This window comes from Myotis davidii, unplaced genomic scaffold, assembly GCF_000327345.1.
Source record: "Myotis davidii unplaced genomic scaffold, ASM32734v1 scaffold72, whole genome shotgun sequence".
Lineage (NCBI taxonomy): Eukaryota > Metazoa > Chordata > Mammalia > Chiroptera > Vespertilionidae > Myotis > Myotis davidii.
Genome location: NW_006284618.1, coordinates 1,725,532 through 1,745,266, shown reverse-complemented (window position 1 = coordinate 1,745,266; position 19,735 = coordinate 1,725,532). Strand labels below are relative to the sequence as shown.

Sequence of the window (19,735 nt, the reverse complement as noted above, 5' to 3'; positions counted from 1 at the left end):
CTCCCACCTGCAGGACAAGCACCTAACCTTTCAGGATGGAGTCTCTGGCCTGACCCAGTTCCTCCTGGACCTTCTCCCTCATGACTTTTCCTCACCCAGCCCACCAACGCGGGGCACACATCACCCCCCTTATATGTCCCCTGTTGTCCCACCTCCAAGGAGAGAGTGTGGCCAACATGGTGGAAACCCCACAACCAGCCTGGCCTTGACTCAGGCCCAGGTTTCTGCTTCTTCCAGAGCTTTGCAACAGAGCAACGTACTAATCTCTCTGCATCTCTGCATCTTCGTCCATAAAACAGGGGTTGGAAAATGCACCTGGCCCAGAGGGGTGGGGAACCACTCACTGAGCTTGTCTACAAAGCAAGGAGTCTGATGCCCGGCCATGCTGAGCACCAGGAAACGCTTGCTGGCTGGGTGATGCTGATGATGCTGAACCTGTTGACCCCCAACGTCTCCCCTTTCTCCCACCTGTCGACCGGAAGCTTCCTGTCCCACAGAGAGGTCCCTGTCTCCCTTCCCTGTCCAACCTCTGGGCAGTTGGTACTAAGGACAGACATTTGACAGCTGCCCACTCTCACATGGCTGTTTCCCAGCACCACGTGTGTGCTTTCTGCGCTGTCTTCCCAACTAGGCCAGGTCCCTAAGGGAGGGAGCTGGCCTCACCTCTCCCCTGGGACCCTCGGCAGGCCTTGCCCAGCCCAGAGTGAAAGCTCAACAGGGATTTGTGGATGGGACTGCCCATCACCCCATGTGTCTGAGAGGCCCCTCCTGCCTGGAGGAGGAGTGGAGGGATGGGATGGCCTTTAAGGAGGGGAGGGGTGTACCATCTAGAACCTCTAAGTCGCTGAGAGTTAGTAAACAGCAATTTGAGGGATGGGAGTGGGGCTAAGGGAAGAGGGTTACCCTCAGGTTACACGGAGGCAATAAATGTGGCCCAGCCCACGCTGCCAAGAGCCACTTGTGAAAGCAGCTCCCCACCACCTGGCAACTCCCCGAGTCCCTGGCACAGAGTGAGGGCTTAACAGATGAATGAACGAATGAATGAACAGATACACTTAAAACCAGCAGGATCTGGCAACCGCCCCGGGGGTGGAGGGAAATCGGGAAACAAGGCTCTGAACTAAACGGGAGTTGGGCGACAGCGATGATGATGAATAGCAGTGATGATGCAGAGGAAGACGAGGTGCAGCGTCCGCCGCCTACGGGCGCTCCCTGGGTGCCAGGCCCTGCGCAGAGCTGCCTGTGCACGTCTGCCGTTACCCGCTGCAACACTCCTCGTCCCATTTTGCAGACAGGGAGGCTGAGGATGAGAGACGTTAGACCACTGGTCCAAGTCACAGTCAGTGAGGAATAGAGCCTGGCTCAAACCCAGGCCCTCGGACACCCGAGCTCATGCTCTTCACTGTCTCCATCCCAACGTGACTGAGCTGGGTTAGCCGCTCAACAGTCTGGTCCCAGCTGACCTGCCTGAGGCATAGCACAGGGTTTACAGCTGCTGGGCACTCCCGGGGGGATGACACCCACGCCTGATGATGGAGGGACCGTGAAGGAAAGGCTGAGTCGGGGATGGTAGGAGGGGGTGAAGATGGAGCAGTAAGCAAGGGCGCATAAGGCAGACCTGGCCAGCTTTAGGAAGACCTGTGGCTCCACCCTGACCGCCGTGGGAAGCGACAGAAGCGAGTGGTGGTGTGATCGGATGGGTTTTTTAGAAAGAGCCTCCTGGCTGCTGCATGGAGCTTGGTTGGAAAGGTGTGAGCCCTGTGACCCGGAGGGGCAGCGAGTGGGTCTTGTTTCCATGTTATGGTTGATGCACTAAGCTTGCTAATATTGGGATATGTTAAAATGCAAATTAGGAATATAACAGGTAAGTGTTATAGAATATAAAGCTGCTGGCATTCCCTCCCTTTCCAGAGCCCACCCTCCTGGAGCCACTGTATTAGTAGAGTGCCACGTGAGAACGGCTCAAAGACAATGTGAGAGTTAGTACAAGACACTTGTCATAATGTTTGTCAAGGAAACGCCCAGGGAGCCCTTTGGGTGGGCTTCCCACTTTTCACCTCTGTATTTACAGACACAAACTTTACTCTGCATACATCTATAATGCAAAGTTAGCATTTGAGAGAAGTGTGTGAATCGCGCTATTTCAGACCATCTAGAACACTGTTCTTTTTGGATGACAGCCTTTCACCCATTCAAAACTTGTCAGGCATGTATGTCTCTTGCCTCTGATTGGTGAGCATGGGGAAGAGGGATCATTTTAAAATTAAGCGCACCCACTTTTACATTTAATGGAATGACTTCCCTTTGGTGAAGTCTTTTGGGAAAGACAATCTCTTACTCCAACCAATATTTTGGGAACTTTTCTTTTGGAAATATTTCCCGTCTTTCGAGTATTTTCTCTGGTGAGAACTCATTATCCTTCCTCTTTATTTTTTTTTTTTTATTTTATTTTATTTTATTTTATTTTATTTTATTTTATTTTATTTTACTTTACTTTACTTTACTTTACTTTACTTTACTTTACTTTACTTTACTTTACTTTACTTTACTTTACTTTACTTTACTTTACTTTACTTTACTTTACTTTACTTTACTTTTACTTTACGAGAGCGCGGGTCGACCAGATGGCCCGGCGGGGACTTAGTCTCTGACAGCTGATCAGGCTGATTAGCTGCGGGACTTTATTTTTTTATTTTATTTTTTATTATTTTATTTTATTTTATTTTATTTTACTTCAAAAGTTTATATTGGCCCCAAATCTCCTTCCACCCACCTCTTTTCTTCTCACCCTCCCTTGGGTGCTAGCTCTGGGTACTCGGAACAAGGAGCATTTAATTCCCGAGGCAGCCGCCGGGCCATGCTGCCAAGGTGTCGCTGAGCAGACGGAGCCCGGGAAATAAACTCCGTAAATAGAGCCTGGGCAGAGCCCATTAAAAGTGTTGTCCTAGCGCCTCTTTATGGGGCAGAACACTGTCGTGCTCAGGCTGCCGAGGGCCGGCTGGCCTCTTGTGCTGGTTTGAGGTCCCCGTCGCTGCATAAACCAGCTTGTTTTTCCCCTCTTTTCGGCGACAGGCCTTCCCACGGACAGAAAAGCCCTTCTCATGCCGGGGACTGCGGCGGATTGGGGCTGGCACGCGGGGCCCGGGGTGCTCACCAAACCTCGCTCGCTCTGTCCATCGGCAGCATATTTCAGGTGAATGGTGTCTGCAGAGGCTGAGCTGGAGACGGAACATTCCAGGGGAAGCGAAGGAGGCAGCGGCCTCTGCACCCGCTGCTCGGGTTCAGCTCAGTGCGTCTGGCCTTCGAAAGGACATCACGGGCCTGCTCACCCTCTGAGCCAGAGATGGGAACGTCACCGTGAATGACAAAGATGTTTGTCTGAATGCTCACTGTAATGGCAAACGCTGGAGGACACACCACGCCAAAGAGCACAATATATGCCTGTGCTGGATACGAAGGCCTTACAGTTCAGGCTTATGCTGGGCTCCGGGGCAAGGGCTTGCATGCAAGATACCTTAAAGCAGTGGTTCTCAACCTTCTAGCCCTTTAAATACAGTTCCTCAGGTTGTGACTCAACCATAAAATTATTTTCGTTGCTACTTCATAACTGTAATGTTGCTACTGTTATGAATCGTAATGTAAATATCTGATATTCAGGATGGTCTTAGGTGACCCCTGTGGAAGGGTCATGCGACCGCCAAAGGGGTCGCGACCCACAGGTTGAGAACCGCTGCCTTAATGGAAGAATCACCCACAGAAAATAAACCAGCCACACGCGGGGGGATCTGGGGCCTGGCTTCTACTGGGTGGAGGGCAATGGGCTAGTTCCCCGCTGTCCACGGGGTAACCACTCCCCTGGAGAGGGCAGCTGTGAGAAGAGGAATTTTGTGTTTTGGTCACTGGTGTAGCCTCAGTGCCTGACACTCAATAAATATGTCTCAAATGGAAAGACATAAATCCCATTTACAGAGAATTTTAATGACATGGGAAAATATTTTTGAAATTATCCTAAGAAAAAAAAAGGAAGAAACACAACTGTGGGTATATGCACAGGGGAGAGCTAAGGAATACAGAAAGTGTTACTGCTGGCTGGAGCTGAGTGGTGACATTATGGGTGGCCTTCCCTTAACATTGTCTGTATGTGTTTTAGCAAAATAATTTACCAATTACCATGACTGGAACAATAACGACAACGACAAAAAGAAGGGATGAAAAAGCACCAGGCCACACGGTTTGGGAAGCCATTAATCCTCCCTTAGATGATCTTTGGGGACTCGGTGAGCCTGGGCCTGCAGGGGTTAACCCCAAGCCAGGCTCTGGAGTGGGGAAGGGTCTGCCCTCAGACCTGGTGGGAATCAGGACGCCCTGGCTCCTGGAACTTGGCCTCCACAGACCATGTGAGAAGGTGGGTATCGGACTGAATTGTGTCCCCACATAAAAGATATATTGGAGTCTGGACCCTAGCACTCTAGAACAGGGGTGGGCAAACTTTTTGACTCGAGGGCCACAATGGGTTCTTAAACTGGACTGGAGGGCCGGAACAAAAGCATGGATGGAGTGTTTGTGTGAGCTAATATAAATTCAAAGTAAACATCATTACATAAAAGGGTACGGTCTTTTTTTTTTTTTTTTTAGTTTTATTCATTTCAAATGGGCCGGATCCGGCCCACGGGCCGTAGTTTGCCCAAGGCTGCTCTAGAACCTTTACAGAGGTAATCCAGTTAACATGAGGTCATTAGGGTAAGAGTGGGCTCTTACCCAAAATAACCGGTGTCCTTATAAAAAAGGGGGAAGTTTTGGACATAGACATTCACACACGGACACACAGGGAGAACGTATGAAAATAAAGGCAGCGAGGGGTGGCAATTCTATCAGCACAGGAATGCAAAGGATTCCAGCATGCCAGCAGCTAGGGGAGAGGCCTGGAATGGATTGTTCCGCCGGGTCCTCAGAAGGAACCAGCCCTGCCCACATCCTTACCGGAGACTCCCAGCCTCCCGAGCTGGGAGGTAACACATTTCTGGTGTTTAAGCCCCAGACTGTGGCACTTGCTATGACAAACAGACAGCGGGGGAAAGCCTGCCTGGGTGTCAGGTCATGGGGAGACCTCAGCAAGCCACTTGTCTTTCTGGGACTCAGTTTGCTGATCTGGAAAATGGGAGACCTGGCCTAGAGCCATGGGTTTCAAACTTGGTTTTGACCCTGGAATAAAACCTTTCACAGGGGCCCAAACGAAAAAGGTAAAAAAGAAACCCTGAGGGCGTAGAAGCTCTCTCTGGGTCACATCCCGTGCCTACTGAGCGGCCTTTGAAAATCACAGCGCCAGGTCGTCCGGAAAAGCCCTCTTGGTGTGCCGTCCTGAGCATCTTCAAAAGCGAATCCCACGGACCAGGATCGCTGAGCATCTCCCAGGTGCTCCAGCTCCTGCCAGGCACTGAGCACCCGGCCCCTTGACCTCCGGTGGCTACTGATCTTTGTGGGGTGGAGAGACTAACGCCTGGAAAACAGCGGGCAGACAAGCCAGGCTGCTCTCTCCCTCCTGAGAGCTACAGCTGTGAAAAGGTCACCTGACGTTCTAAATCTGCCACATCTAAATTTATCTTGCCCTCCAAGGACGAGCAGATGCTGTGCCTTATCGGGGAACGGTAAGTGGCTGAACGACAGACGTGACACGCCCTTATCACCCCAAGGACGAGAATGACGTCTCCCTGACGATGAAATCAAGAGCTGGAGTGCTAACCTGGCAGCCTGAAGGGGACTGGGTCACTCAGGCCCCTGGGTGGGCGGGACTTGTCCCAGGAGCCCCGCAATCCTTTCCAGACCCTGCCTGGCAACCCCAGGGGCCAGTGGCCCTTGAGCAGGAGTGAGCAGAAAGGGAAGGTGTCTGAGGCAAGGCCCAGCCCCTGCCACATCTCCGGGAGAGGACCCAACCACCCCATTCCACTCAGTGAGCACCGACGCTGTGCAGGCAGGACCACGTGGGCTGGAGTAAGGGGCCATTGCTGATCAGACAGCAGAGTTGAGCAGCCTACAAGGAGGCTAGAGACCCCAGAGATGGGGTCCCAGGTCAGACTGAGCTAATCCAGGCCCGGGCTTCCCTCTAAACCCTCGCAGGACAGAGGCCCTGAGATCCCACTTGTTCCAGGCTACGGGGTGATCCCTGCCAGCCAGCATCCCAGAAGAAACGGGCAGGGACTCCTCTGTCCTGCAGGGTCTGCAAGAGTGGTGAGGCTCCTACCATCATCCTCTCTGGAGTCCACAGACTCATCAGGGGACCTAACGCCAAGGGAAGAGGGACATGGCGTCACTGTCCCCACTGCCCCACCGTGGAATCAGAGAGCAGATCCGGTCTTTATTCATTCAGCTTTTAACTGCATAAATAAGACGCCAATTCTCCCTTTAAACACCACCTTACAGATAAAGCAAACCTCCATGCCTTCCCTGTTAGGACACTGGGGTGCAACCTTCCAAAACAACCACATGTCCTTGCAAAAAAAACCCACCCTCCAGCCAGGGGTCTGGGCAGAGTGTGGCACCCAGAAGGAATCTATCTGGGTGGGCCTCCAGGAGGAAGAGGCTGAAGGCAGGGACTTAAGAAAGGATAGGATTCAGATGCCCCCAAGGCAAGGGTTGCTGGGACACTGGACCCATGTGGTGTCAGCATAGAAACAGCTAGCTCTATTCATTCCTGTAGCCAATTCAGCTTCTTGAGGAAACTCTAAAGCCCTTCAACCTCTGCCCTCAGGCCACTAGAACCACGATGATGATGATGATGATGATGATGACGACGACGACGACTACAATGATGATGACCACGACGCGATGGCATATGCGAGGCACTCTGCCAGCCCTCCCACCGGCTCTTCCAGCGTGGTATCAGTGTCCCTATTTTATAGACAGAGAAAACGCAACCTGGAGAAATTAAACCACCTGCCCATACCACTGGGCTGGGAGCAGCAGAGCCACCATCGGACCTTAGCGCCAGTGACCGAGTCAGTCCACGAGACTGCCCCGTTTCTGCGGCCTGTGGCCCAGCTCTGCACCTGCACCAATGCCTAACACATAGTAGGGGCTCCACAGATATCTGTAGGCCGGTTTCTTGTTTACGGAATACATGCAAAACCGAGGGAGTGGATGATCAAGTCCGAGACCAGTTCAAGGCAGTCTTTACATTATTATGGTGTTTTTCTTTAATGCTAAGGTTCTACACCAGTGGTTCTCAACCTTCTGGCCCTTTAAATACAGTTCCTCATGTTGTGACCCAACCATAAAATTATTTTCGTTGCTCCTTCATAACTGTAATGTTGCTACTGCTACAAATCGTCATGTAAATATCTGATCTGCAGGATGGTCTTAGGCGACCCCTTTGAAAGGGTCGTTCGACCGCCAAAGGGGTCGCGACCCACAGGTTGAGAACCGCTGTTCTACACTGTCTTCTAGGAACTCCCCCACAGCTCAAAGCTTCTGCTCCTGCAAAGGGTTAAGGCTTTGGTCAGAGGCTCTGCCACCAGGCAAATGCAATCTCCCCGGTCCTGTGGGGGCACAGGGCACCACAGCAGCTAATTTCTGTGAACAGCCTCCTCGTAAACGTCAATCGCGCCAGGGGGTGCGGAGGGGGCCTTGATTTATTATATAGCTTTTGGACAGTTCCTACAGAAATATTGCCAAACAGCGGAATAATCAACTCTTTCACTCAAGCCCCCTCATGCTTTTTTTTTCTTAAATGAAAGAATAAAGTACGCAATGAGCCTGGGCTAAATAAATAAAAATGCCACACCATTCCCCAGCAGAACTTTCTGCGTCACTGAGAAATATTTGCAGACCTCAACAATCTTTTATCTTCACAATGACGCTCTCGCCTTCCAAGCTGTGGACATTCTGAGAAGTCCTTTGATTTGGGCCCTCTCATTATCTTATGAGAACAATGAACTGAATAGCTAATAATGTCATTATTTGATATTTCATCAAGCAGACAATAGAGAGCCCCTTCCTCCTCTGCCAGGGCTGGCTAAGACCAGTTACTCATGCCTAGGGCTCACACTTGTGTGGCAAAGAATTTCTATCTTAATACTCATAACTGCCAATTACAGTGTCTGGGCTGGGAGGAGAGCAACATCCATTCGCTACTTTATCAACTCATCCACCCACCCATCCACTCACTGTGCCAGCAACGGAGACTCCAAGATGGACAGGACGTGGTCCATGCCCGCAGGGAGCTCACACAAAGGGGTGCCCTGGGAGGCTCAGAGTGATGCCACCTCCTCCGGAGACGGTCATGTTCCTGATGGGTGACCCTTGATACTTTTCCCAGCTCAGCAACCTGTTCCTCCATCACAGAACTTTTGCAACTTGTTATCTCTGCTTTATTTCTCTTTGTCTTCTGGGCAAAGCCATGCATGAGCTCCAGGGACACATAATAATTGCTCAGTGAACACTTGTTAAATAAACAAATGCACCTACAACCCACTTTTACAAGATAAAGTAAACAGAGAATCAGACAGAAACATCTGTCGCTTTGAGTGCCTAATCAGTCTCTGCTTTGATTACTGGTGGGAGCTGGTGCCCAAAAGGAGTCAGTTTGATGCTGCGGAGTGAAAACTGCAACTCAGGACCAGGGGCCTCTCGGAGCCTCTTTACTCAGGTCTGAAGTGGGCTGGAAAGGATGCTCTCCTTTCCAGAGGAGGATTCTGTGGAAACCTAACATCACCGTGAGAATGAGCCAAACTGCAGCCTGAGGGGAACTGGCCTGGGCCAGGAGCCACCGTGCCTTCCCCTTCCCCACTTAGTGGATGAGAGACTACTGTAGCCCCGCCATGTGATTGTGCGAAGTTTGCTCATCTATCAGGTAAGAATTGGGGGAGGGGGGGTATTCAAGTGGATGCTTTCTAAGGTTCCTCCTACTTCTAAACTTTTATGACTTAAGGTTTAAACCACTGGCTAAGATTAAATTTAGGTAAAGCAAGCACATGTCACAATTTTGTTTTAAAAACCTTATTTCCAATATTTTCTCTCATTGATTCCTTCAAGCACCCAACATTAAGTGAACTTCTATTATGTGCCAGGCACTGTTCTAGACAAGACACAGTCACTCTTGTTATGGGACATCCAGTCCAGGGCGGAGGGAGACAGAACATACACAGGTCAACGACTCAAAAGGTTACTTCAGATGGAGTTACGGCAGAGAACATTAATAAACAGCACCGTGTGAAAGGCAGCAAAGGCAGGGAGAGTCTGCCTCCTTTCTGGCGGCTGGCTGGGAAGGTGATATCTGAGCTGAGCCCTAAAGGCCCCTGGAGAATTTGTGGGGAAGAGCATTCCAGGCGGCGGGCACAGCAGTTCCAAAGGCTGCAGGCTGGAGACAAGCTTGGGGTATTCGAAGAACCGAAGAACGAAAAGGCAACCCGTGCAGCTAGCGAATGGGGAGGAGGGAGTCATCGATCCAAGACATAGGCGAGGGCCAGGGGAGGAAGGGCATTGCCAAGAGGTCCATGAACAGGACTTAGGGGACCCAGGGACTTGGATGGAGACACATGTCATCTTTCTTGTCACCAACTCTAACTGAAAATGAGCACTCCCTTCGGTCACAAATGTCGACAACCCACCATCATGTTAGCAGTGCCAGGGACTCATCAGCAACAGAAATCACAGACCCGTTTCGAACACCGTTGTTACAGACACCTGGAAGTATCACGCTCTTCGCAAATTCAATATCACAGTAGCTAGTGGACCTTACTATTTAAAGTATTAACAAAGAAACACATATACTTCAATATCATAAAGTTTAAAAGTGTCTAATAACTGCCCGGCTGGTGTGGCTCAGTGGTTGAGCATCAACATATGAACCAGGAGGTCACAGTTCAATTCCCAGTCAGGGCACATGGCCAGGTTGCAGGCTCGATCCCCAGTAGGGGGCGTGCAGGAGGCAGCTGATCAATGATTCTCATCAGTGATGTTTCTATCTCTTTCTCCCTCTCCCTTCCTCTCTAAAATCAATAAAAATATTTTAAAGTATCTAATAACTCTATCTAACAATCTCATGCATTTTATTTTACACACATAAGAGCATTATTCTGAGAAGGGGTCTCTAGGCTTCACCCAATGGCCAGAGTGCTTCTAAGCCACAGTCGGGGGGTTGGGTTTTATTCTGGGTGGGATGGAGAACTCTACAGAGGTTTCAGCAGGGGATTCAGTTTTCATTTTCCAGAGTCACCCTGGCTGCTGTGGCTGCGCAGGGCAGGGCAGTGCAGAGGCAAGGGGGGCATGGCCTCATGGGCCACTATTCTGAGCAATCCAGAGGGGGCAGTGTCTGGGGTCCCTGGGTCCCCATGGGCTCTGCCCTTCCCTCTACTCCACAAGGAAAATCAATGCGGCTTGTGCCGCTGTTTGGCTTGTGTCTTGGTCTGGAGGAGCAATGAGGGTTTTATTGAAGAGAGCCTCCAGCAGGACCCCAGCAGAGGCTGGGCAAACACCAGGGCGACGGACTGTGAACAGGCAGAAGGCCCCGCGCTGGGGCCAGGGCCACGGCCTAGTCCTGTTTGCGGCGGCGTGTTTCCCCGCTCTCCTCGCACTGCACTCGCACACAGAGTCTTTTCAACATCCCCCGGGAGAACAGAGAATTCACGTCCCCACGCCAGCACACACGTGTCTCACACCTTCCCAGGGGGTGGGCCCTGCCAAGAGGACGTCCATGGGCCTGGAAGGACCCCTGGGGTGGGGCCCATGGGCAGAGAAAAGCTGAGGTGAATCCTGTGCTCCCAGGGGTCCCCGAAGCGGAAGTGATGAGGGCAGGGCCAGGTGGGCCAGACGGAGAGGGACATTTGTGGCCGTTGGAGGTACCTGGCCAGGCGGAAGCTGTGCCACGGAGCAGGGTGGCCCTCGCTGAGCACTGACCTCCCCCGCAGAGGAGAGGGGGGCGCAGATGCTCACCTCGCTCTTGGCTCTCAAAGCCTGGGGCCGTTTCCCCAGGGCACGACCCATGGGCCCCAAAGGAAGGTGGAAAGTTACGAGTTGGGGCTCAGTACTGGGCCTGGTCCCCTCCGCCACTCTCCCACAGGCTGTGTCACTTCCATCCAGTTACAGAACCCTCTGCGCCTCCGTGTTCCCATCCGAAAGGGGGAGTAAAATAACAGACCCCGCCTCAAGGGGTAACAGAGACAATTCTGCCCAGCACACACCAAATACTCAATACACGTTGTTGCGTCTTTACGTCAATTAGCAAGGACGTCGGCCTGGAGCCCTGCTGGAATCATGGTGATAGTGATTTGTGTTGGACTCGCTGTGTGGGTGTTAACAGCCCCTTGTGCCCCCAGCCCCTCCCCAAGCCCCGTCTAGGCCGGACGCTCACCTATGGTCCTCCGGAGGTCTTCACACTGGCTGATGTGAGGGAACTTCAGGATTTCCTTCCACTTCTTGCTTTTCCCTTTGCGCTTTCCTCCGCCCCCTGCAGAGATGGAGGACAGATGTCAGTTGATGTTGGTCTTGTCCAAGGCTCCAAAGCCCGTGTCCCATCCCAGGGAGCCTGTCCCCAGCACCCGACTAGCAGACAGCTGTGGGGAGGGAGCTCGAGGCCCAGTCGGTGACACACCCCAAGCGCTCCATCCCCCGCTGGCCACTGGTCTCAATCCTGTGTGTCCTCCCAGTGAGCTCTGGCCTGAGCTCCCCTGGCCAGCAGCAGCAGGGGAGCCCCTCCAGTCACCCATGCAGGTGCCCCCACCAGGCGCCCTGATCTTCCTCAGCATCTGCCACTGCTGTCCACCCCGCTGGGTGCCTGGCATCTGGCCTGGACTAGACCATAACCTTCCCTGTAGGCTCAGGAAATCCTTGTGGAAATGATCCCCTCATGGCCTCATTTTGTCCTCATTTCATGTGGATTCACCTTCCCCATATGGAGGTCGGAGGTTGGGGACAAGAACTTTAATTTCCACTTGTCTTGGGTACCCCCTTCTTTATCCTCACAAACCCCAGGGTCTCAGAAGACATTTCTCAAGGCTGGAAGGACTCCTGAAGGGCCCCAGCACACCTCATGCCCTCTGCAGTGTGCACACGTGATAAACACGCACACGCTAGGGACATGCACACAATGAGCACACCCATCATGAACGTACTCAATAATAGGCACATAATGAACATACAATGAACACACAATGAAGACACGACATGAACATGCACACATAATGCAAATATGCAGCAACCATGTAGAACTGAGTCAGCTGCACACATAGCATGTTCCCATCATCCCCATCACTCCTTATGCGGGCGACGGTGGACAGATGTTAGAACACTCAGGTATGCAAGCAGCGACAGGGCGCTGGCTCTGCCCAGGTGTCCCTGAACTCACCAGTGTTTGGGCCTTGGACCTGGAGGCACTCTGTGTCCTGTGGCCAGCTCCCCAAGGATTGAGATGCTGTCACCTGCCCCCACGCTCTGAGTGGCCTTAGGTATCACCTGTCAGTGACTCGCCAAAGGTCACATAGGCCTTTAGGCCCTTCAGTGTCTAAGAATATTAAGGGCCTTTCACCCTCCTTCATATGATCAACACATCAAATGCCTGTAGAGTTTGGGGCCTGGTTAGAGAGATGTAGGGTCCTTGGGCAGGATCTTGGCACCCTGGGCCCGCTCCCAGCTCTGGGTGAGTGAACAGTCTCTAACCCTTCAGAATGGCTCTGGGCAGGGCAAGGATCCCTCTCTCCAACCAGCAAACCAAAGGACACCAGTGGAGCTTGGCTCTAGGCCCAGCTCCTAGTGTGTGTTCCAGGCTGGCACAGAGCTGGTCTCAATGGATGGGATTCCTCACTCATCCACGCTGCCCTGGGAAGCTGAGGCATGTCTCCCATCAGCAAGTGGGTGGGCTTCTGAGGACAGGACCAAGACCTGCATTCTATCAACCAGGAAGTAGGAGAGGGAACTGATGGGGGAAGGACAGGGCCCAGGTCCCTTTCTCTGCAATCTGCTCCTCTGGTCTTCAACTTGGCCAACCAGCCCAGCTCCCTTGTCTCAAGTCTGTGTAGAAGACAAAGCCCTCAGACTCCAAAAGACAGAACAAAGGTGAACTGGGCATGTGCTGTGGCCAGGCACATTAAACATTATCTTGTTTAAGCCTCATTAAAATGATTATTTGGGGAAAAATCACTGGGCCAACATCACAGATGAGGAAACAGATGTCCGAGGTTGCGTAACTCACCAGCTGATGGCCTGTCCGAGGCCACACTGGCTCTTTGCTCAGCCAGGTCATGCACGTGCACACGCATGCACACACGGCAGAGCCCTCCCATCAGCCCTGCCCTGGGCCAGGCTGCATACCTGCACCCTACGAGAGTCCTCGTTCTGACTCTATGAGGTGAAACTATTACTAATTCCCATGGGACAGATAAGGAAACAGGCATCGGGGGAGAAAGAAGCGAGTAGCCTACAGTCTCACAACTCACTAATGGCAGAGCCACGACCCCAGGCTGAGCAGAATCCAGACCCCAGGCACTCACCCTCACCCCTTAGACACCCTCCCTCCAGGTGCACTGAAAGCAAGAGTAATTCTCAGAGATCAAAGAGAAATCTGGTGTCAGACGTCAGACGTGTCGTAACACCTGTAAGAGGACCTGGAACGGGATCCTTCTCACTGTGGCCCGAGGCTGTGAGCTCCAAGAAATAGACGCCACCCCAGACCCGAGGCTGCAGGCTTGTTCTGTTTGACCCACATGTGGGTTGTTTGCCTGTTCACTGACCCAACTGTCAAGATCTAAACATTAGGAGATTTCGCATACAAATCCATTTTGAACTTCACTCCCATAACCCACCAAGCAGCTGCCCCAGTGGACAGGCCATGTGGCCTCCACTCAGGAGCCTGCCCGGCCTCCTGAGGGACAGAGGTCAGTATATGTAGCCACTCCCTGCCCCCCCCCACCCCCTCCCACGAAGGCTGCAAAGCCAATGCTGTCGTCTCAGCCACTCACAGGCTGCAAAGCCTCAAAGGGCCATCAGCATCATCAATCCATACCCCTTCCCCTCCCCCATTCCCACCCTCGCCATCCCCAGACCTGGCTGGGATGAAGCACTTTTTGTGTGTGTGGTAAAATATACACCACATAAAATTGATTCTCTTAACCATTTTTAGGTAAAATGCAGTCTATACCCATCAAGCAACTCACCATTCCCTCCACTTCCAGCCCCTGGCAACCACCATTCTATTTTCTACCTCTATGAATTTGACTCCTCGAAGGACCACATATAAATGAAATCATACAATGTGTCCTTCTGTGACTGGTTTATTTCACTTAGCATAATGTCCTCAAGATTCGTCTATGTTGTAGTGTGTCAGATTTCATTCCGTTTTTAAAGCTGAATAATATTCAGTTGTGTGTAGAGACATAATTTGTTCATCCATTCATCCATTGACAGACACTTGGGTTGCTTCTACCATTTGGCTATTGAGAATAGTGTTGCTATGGATGTAAGTCCTTGCTTTCAATTCTTTTGGGTATATACATACCTATGAGTGGAGGAGGAAGAAATTTTCCTCTACCACTCAAGTTCATTTGTTTTTCTTTAATTCTAATACTTAGAGTTAAAGAAAATCTGCACGAGATAGAGCAACAAAAGAAAATAACCAAATTTAATTAAATACATATGTATGGGAACCCCACATATACAAGAGAGTCAAAAATCTCACATACATGAGAGGTTCAGAGGCAGACTGGTAACATGAGGTGTATACAACATTCTGAACTAAGGATGAGATAAGGCATGTTGGGGCTTCACAGGGGAGGAAGATCATTGCAGGATAAGAAGAGCAGATGTGCAGTAATTAGAAGTTTGCCCTCCCTATAGATAGATCATAAAGTTTTTTCTGGTAATAATCCTTATTATGGGCGAAGCCCCTAATTTAAATTCTTTAAGGGAGAAGTAGCAGTTTCTGAGAAGTAGCAGTTTCTTGTGAGCCCCATTTCAATTGCCTTCAGCTCAAAACAATCACATACCACAGGGGCACCTTTTGGGGTGACTCATTCTGTACCCTTATGTTTACTTTTTTGAGAAACCAATGAAGTACTCTTGACAATAGACTCCTAGGCTGTACCCCATCAGGCTGCACCCCAACTTTCTGTGATTGGAACCCAGGAATGTGACATCTTGAAAGGCTCCTCAGTTAATTCTCAGGTGGCCAGTCTACAGAAACCAGAAGTCTATTTTATACATACACACATGTGTGTGTATGTGTACATATTTTATTAATGAACTTATCTATTAGCTTAAGAAAATTAACACAGATTCATCAATTCATTCAACCACCAGGTGTTGCCATCTACTAAATTCTGAGTGCTATGCAGATGCTAGGGACATGGTGATAGGCAAGATGGATGGGGTGTCACACACTTGGAACTTCCCCCTCTTAGGGCACCCAATCCAGCAAGAAAGACAGACACTGGAAGCTTTAGTGCAGTAGGGTGTCCCCCAAAAGGCCACAGGGGCCCTGAATAACCTCCCCACACATACCCACCTCCAGTTCCTCTAACAAATCGCGTAAAAGCCAGCCCCTCCATAACTCGGACGGGCTGGGGCAAGGTTCTGCGCCTTAACAACAAACAAAACCTGCCTCAAAGAGGTCATCACTTCCAGACAAATATTTAGCTTGTAAGTATGCTAGTAGGTTATTAAATTGCATATGTCATGACTGAAGTGTTGATACTGTTTGTTATTTCCGTTGGACTTGCTTGTTTCTCAGTATCCTGAGGTGGCCAGGCCTACCCTGTGGCCCCAGCTGCCCCAGGCCCACCTCCCAACTTGGGAGGGCTGTCAGGCCTACAAGGGGCTACAACCACAATGTCCCACCTGCTCCGGGCCCAGCCCGGCTCCTGCAGCCAGATGGCCAGTTCCCAGGCCTGCCCATCACCCACGGGTCAGCTCATTCTCTGGCCATCCTCTCCCCAAGCGTTATTCCCCTCCCTGTAGCTGCTCTCAGGGCCTTTGCGCTTGCCTTTCCCTCCGTCGGGGACTTCGCCGTGGGCCTCCCCAGGCTTGCGCCGTTCAGACCGAAAGCCCCTGGATGGTGCCAGGTGTCACCAGAGGCAGCACGGAAACAGACACCCTCCCTTCCAAAACAGTTTAGGGCGCTGCTGGCTAAAGGAACAAGGGCACAGGGTAGAGAGAGGCACAGGCTACAGCGGCCCCAGGAATCCAAGGACGCCCCTTTCTCCTGTCAACTCACGGAATGGCCTATGGGTCACAAGGGCCGGGGGGGTGGAAAGGTCAACATTATGCTTACGGGAAGGAGCAAATTTGTTAGAAATCCGAATTATGTTGCTGGCTAGTAGTCTTTAGAATATACATATGGGGAGGTGGCGGGGGGCGGAGAGGGGAGCGTGAAGCTGCTCTCAGCACACTGTGATCAAGGTCTGGGAGGTTCTCAGGTATCCTAGTGACCGTACGTGGGAAGGATGCTCTGTGTTCCCAGCCACGAGATGCCGATGACTCACCCACTCTCGGCCGGTCAAATGGAGGGTAGTGTTACAATTTAGCCTTTGACGTCTGTGCAGCTAAAGAATCTGCTCCATTCCTTTCTGCCCAGGTAAGCTTTCAAGACTCAGTTTCCACAGCACTGCCAACAGAGTTGGTTTTCCAGAAAACAACACCATGGGAAGGCCGTGGGCGTTCTCCGAGGCCAGGGCACAGCGGAGGAGGAGGCCGGGTTCTCTGATGAGGGAGGGACCCCTGTGTTTGCTGCCTCCACTCCTGCCCTCCCTCCCGCTGACATTGCTATCAGGAGCAGAGTGGTCACCCCTGCTCCCCCCTCCTCGCTAAAGCTGATGAGGGAGGTATGTGCCATCTCACTGGTTTAAAGTCTCTTTTCATTCAGCCCCAAACAAGGCACGATCCCAATTACAGGGCCCGATCAGGGGCAGCGTCACGCAGTGACTTGAGCCTTTTCAAAGGGACGTGATTACAGCCTACGTGTACTCGAGGTGACCTCAGCCTGCAGGGGACTTTGTCCAACCCAATGCACTTGGCAACCACTGTGAAAGGGAGACGGGCCACTTGGGGAGCAGGAGAAAGCACCACCCCTCTGTCCTCAGCTTTCTCATCTGGGATCGGGCAGATGGTGCCAGGCAGGGCAGGGCAACAGAACCCCTGTTTTTCAAAACAATTTTTCTTGGAGATACTGGCAGGTAAATAGACAAGAAGAGAGCCAATTGGGTAGGTGTGGGGTGGGGAGGATGGAGCTTGCAAATACAGGACCAGGGCCTCATCCTACTTTTGTGGGTCTCACTTTCTGGAAATATCCAGCACTTGTAGGGTGTCTGCCTCAGGGTACCCTCCTCTGTGAAGTTTCCTGGACGCCCAGCCAGCGTGGCTCAGTGGTTGAGCGTTGCCTATGAACCAGGAGATCAAGGCTCGATTCAGAGTCAGGGCACATGACCGGGTTGCGGGCTCAATCCCCAGTGTGGGGCGTGCAGGAGGCAGCTGATCGATGATCTCTCTCATCATTGATGTTTCTATCTCTCTCTCCCTCTGCCTTCCTCTCTGACATCAATAAAAATATATATTTTTTTTAAAAAAGGTGACTCCTCCTCGATTTTCCCCCAGCCCCTGCCCTCAGCTCCTCAGTTACCACACTGTCCCAAGTGGGAGGCTGGGATCAGGTGGCCCCGGGTGGAGACGCCTCTATAATTCCCAATGATTGAATGTTTAGAAAGAAAGTCACAACAGAAGGGGCCACCAAAGGCACCTCCGGCCCCAATCTCCTGAGGCGGGGACCATGCCATTGATGCTGGGTGGCCTGTGTCCATGAGTCCTCGGGGCAGGAAGCAGCAGCTCGCCCTGGTGTCTTGGAATGTGTCCAGCGCCTTCTTAGCTGGGCACAGGACCCAGGGGTGGGGGAGAGAGGGATGATGGGGAGTCTGGGGAGCACAGAGCCTCTTCTACCCAAACATGCTCTCCACAGCCTAACACCACCACCACCTTCACCACATGGTGGGCACTGGTCCTTCTTACCACCTCAGAGACCTGGGGTGGGCCCCGAACACTGGAGCCAGCCCCAGGCCCGTCCAAAGGCTGATGCCCTGGTGCTGGCACAGCCAGGCCAGAGGACACCCTGCCCAACCTCAGCGAAGCAAGAGGGGAGCGGGGGGTGGGTAGGGGGGGGTGCTGAGCCTTTCTGGGTCCTGTTAGCTGGCCTGGGAGCTGGACACAGCTCTAGTCAGGGCCTTCTGCTGCTCCAGGACCCCCCGGGAGGGTGAGCAAAAACCATGGCGGGCAGATGGGAGCGCGCATCAGCACACCCAGGCCTTGAGGCCGGCTCCACCCTGTGGACAGGACCTGGGGAGGCGAAGATACACAGTTATCCTGACCCCAGGACATTTCGTGGTGCTGTAGCTGTCAGCCTCAAGAACCTGAAACCTCCAGAATGTTCTTCAAAGGAAGTGCATCGTTGAAGTGGTGTGAGGCGTGGGAGGTGGCACGGGCATGTGGGGTCTGTGGCCTGTGGGCAGGTCCCAGCACCTCCGGGCCCCACCTCATGGCCACACCGCAGTCGGATTCCCAGAGCAGACAAACCTCAGCCACACCAGAAGGAACCCACACCTCAATTAGGAAAACCCAAACCAACACCAGGCCTGGGAGTTGGTTGCCATGGGGATGGGAAGACACAGCCCCTCCCCGGCACACTGAGCCGGAGAGCAAGGAGGCCTCTGGTGTGGCTTTGTGGAGGGAGCGGGGGAGAGGCTGGGACGGTCCCTCCCAGGAAACCCTGGCTGCCAAGGGCAGCACCAAGACTGGGCCACCTTGACTGGAGGCTGCCGCCCTTGAGTGACAGCTGCAGTTTACCGGGGGTGCTGATGCCCTGAGGCCTCCTCGCCACAATGTCAGTGGGAAGTGGGTGTCACTGCAGGTTATCTGAGCCGCACCACACACCAGTGGTGTGGCCTTGCTTAGTCACACAGCGTTTTCTCCTGCAAAGATGCTGCTACCCAATTTGTATCGCTGTGCTAGGAATTAGAGCCAAATGTGCAAGGACCCAGCCTAGAGGAGGAGCCTCACAAAATGTAGCCGTTATCATCACCACCATCACCACCCCCAAGACCACCATCCCTGACACCATCATCACTATTAATATCACCCCCATCGCCATCACTACCACTGCCACCGTCATCATCATCAGCATCTCACTGTGGTAGCTATCCCGGCCCTGGACCACGGGCCCCTTCTCCCAGGGCGTCATAGAAAGCGAAGGGCAGGTTGGACTTCTGACACCTCCATCCAGGAGCTGAGTGACCACAGGCCACCTCCCCAACCTCTCTGAGCCCTAATCACCTGACTGCTATCATAACCAAACGCCCTTCGTAAAAGTCAGGTACAGAGCGCACGTAAAGCCCTAGCACCGCGCCAGGCACTGGGCGGGAGCTAAGCTAACACGGGCGTAAGGCCTCTCACTCCCCATCCGGGCTCCCCACGCCTCCCCTCCCCGTGGTTCCCCCTTTCCTCTATTCCCCTGGGTCTCTTTAGGACTTTAGAGGACATGTCCTTCGTGAGGAAGCAGACCCCCGTTCTCCTCTTGCAAACATGGATGGCCTTCTTTAAAAAAATGTCCTTTCCAAGGAAAATCATTTTTCAACTGTATTTTTTGGGCTTACTACGCTTTGCCCGCACCGGTTTTCACAGTTGAGAAATTCTGGCCACAAAAATTAACTTTTCCCTGCAGAAGTAACCCCCTTCTCTCAGCAAAGCCCAAACGTGGTCACGCTTGTCTCCG

General features: G+C 52.3%; 1 protein-coding gene across 1 annotated transcript in view; it reads right to left on the bottom strand.

Annotated features, from left to right (window-relative positions):
- LOC102758601 (G protein-coupled receptor kinase 5) overlaps positions 1–19,204 on the bottom strand; it is a 104,113-nt gene extending 84,909 nt beyond the window's left edge. Inside the window, exons 1-2 of the mRNA XM_015572476.1 lie at positions 19,024–19,204; positions 11,345–11,440 (exon numbers count right to left, since the gene is read on the bottom strand). Of these exons, the coding sequence (XP_015427962.1) occupies positions 11,345–11,440; positions 19,024–19,204 (277 nt within the window). The remainder of the gene's footprint in view (positions 1–11,344; positions 11,441–19,023) is intronic.
- Between the last annotated feature and the right edge of the window lie 531 nt (positions 19,205–19,735).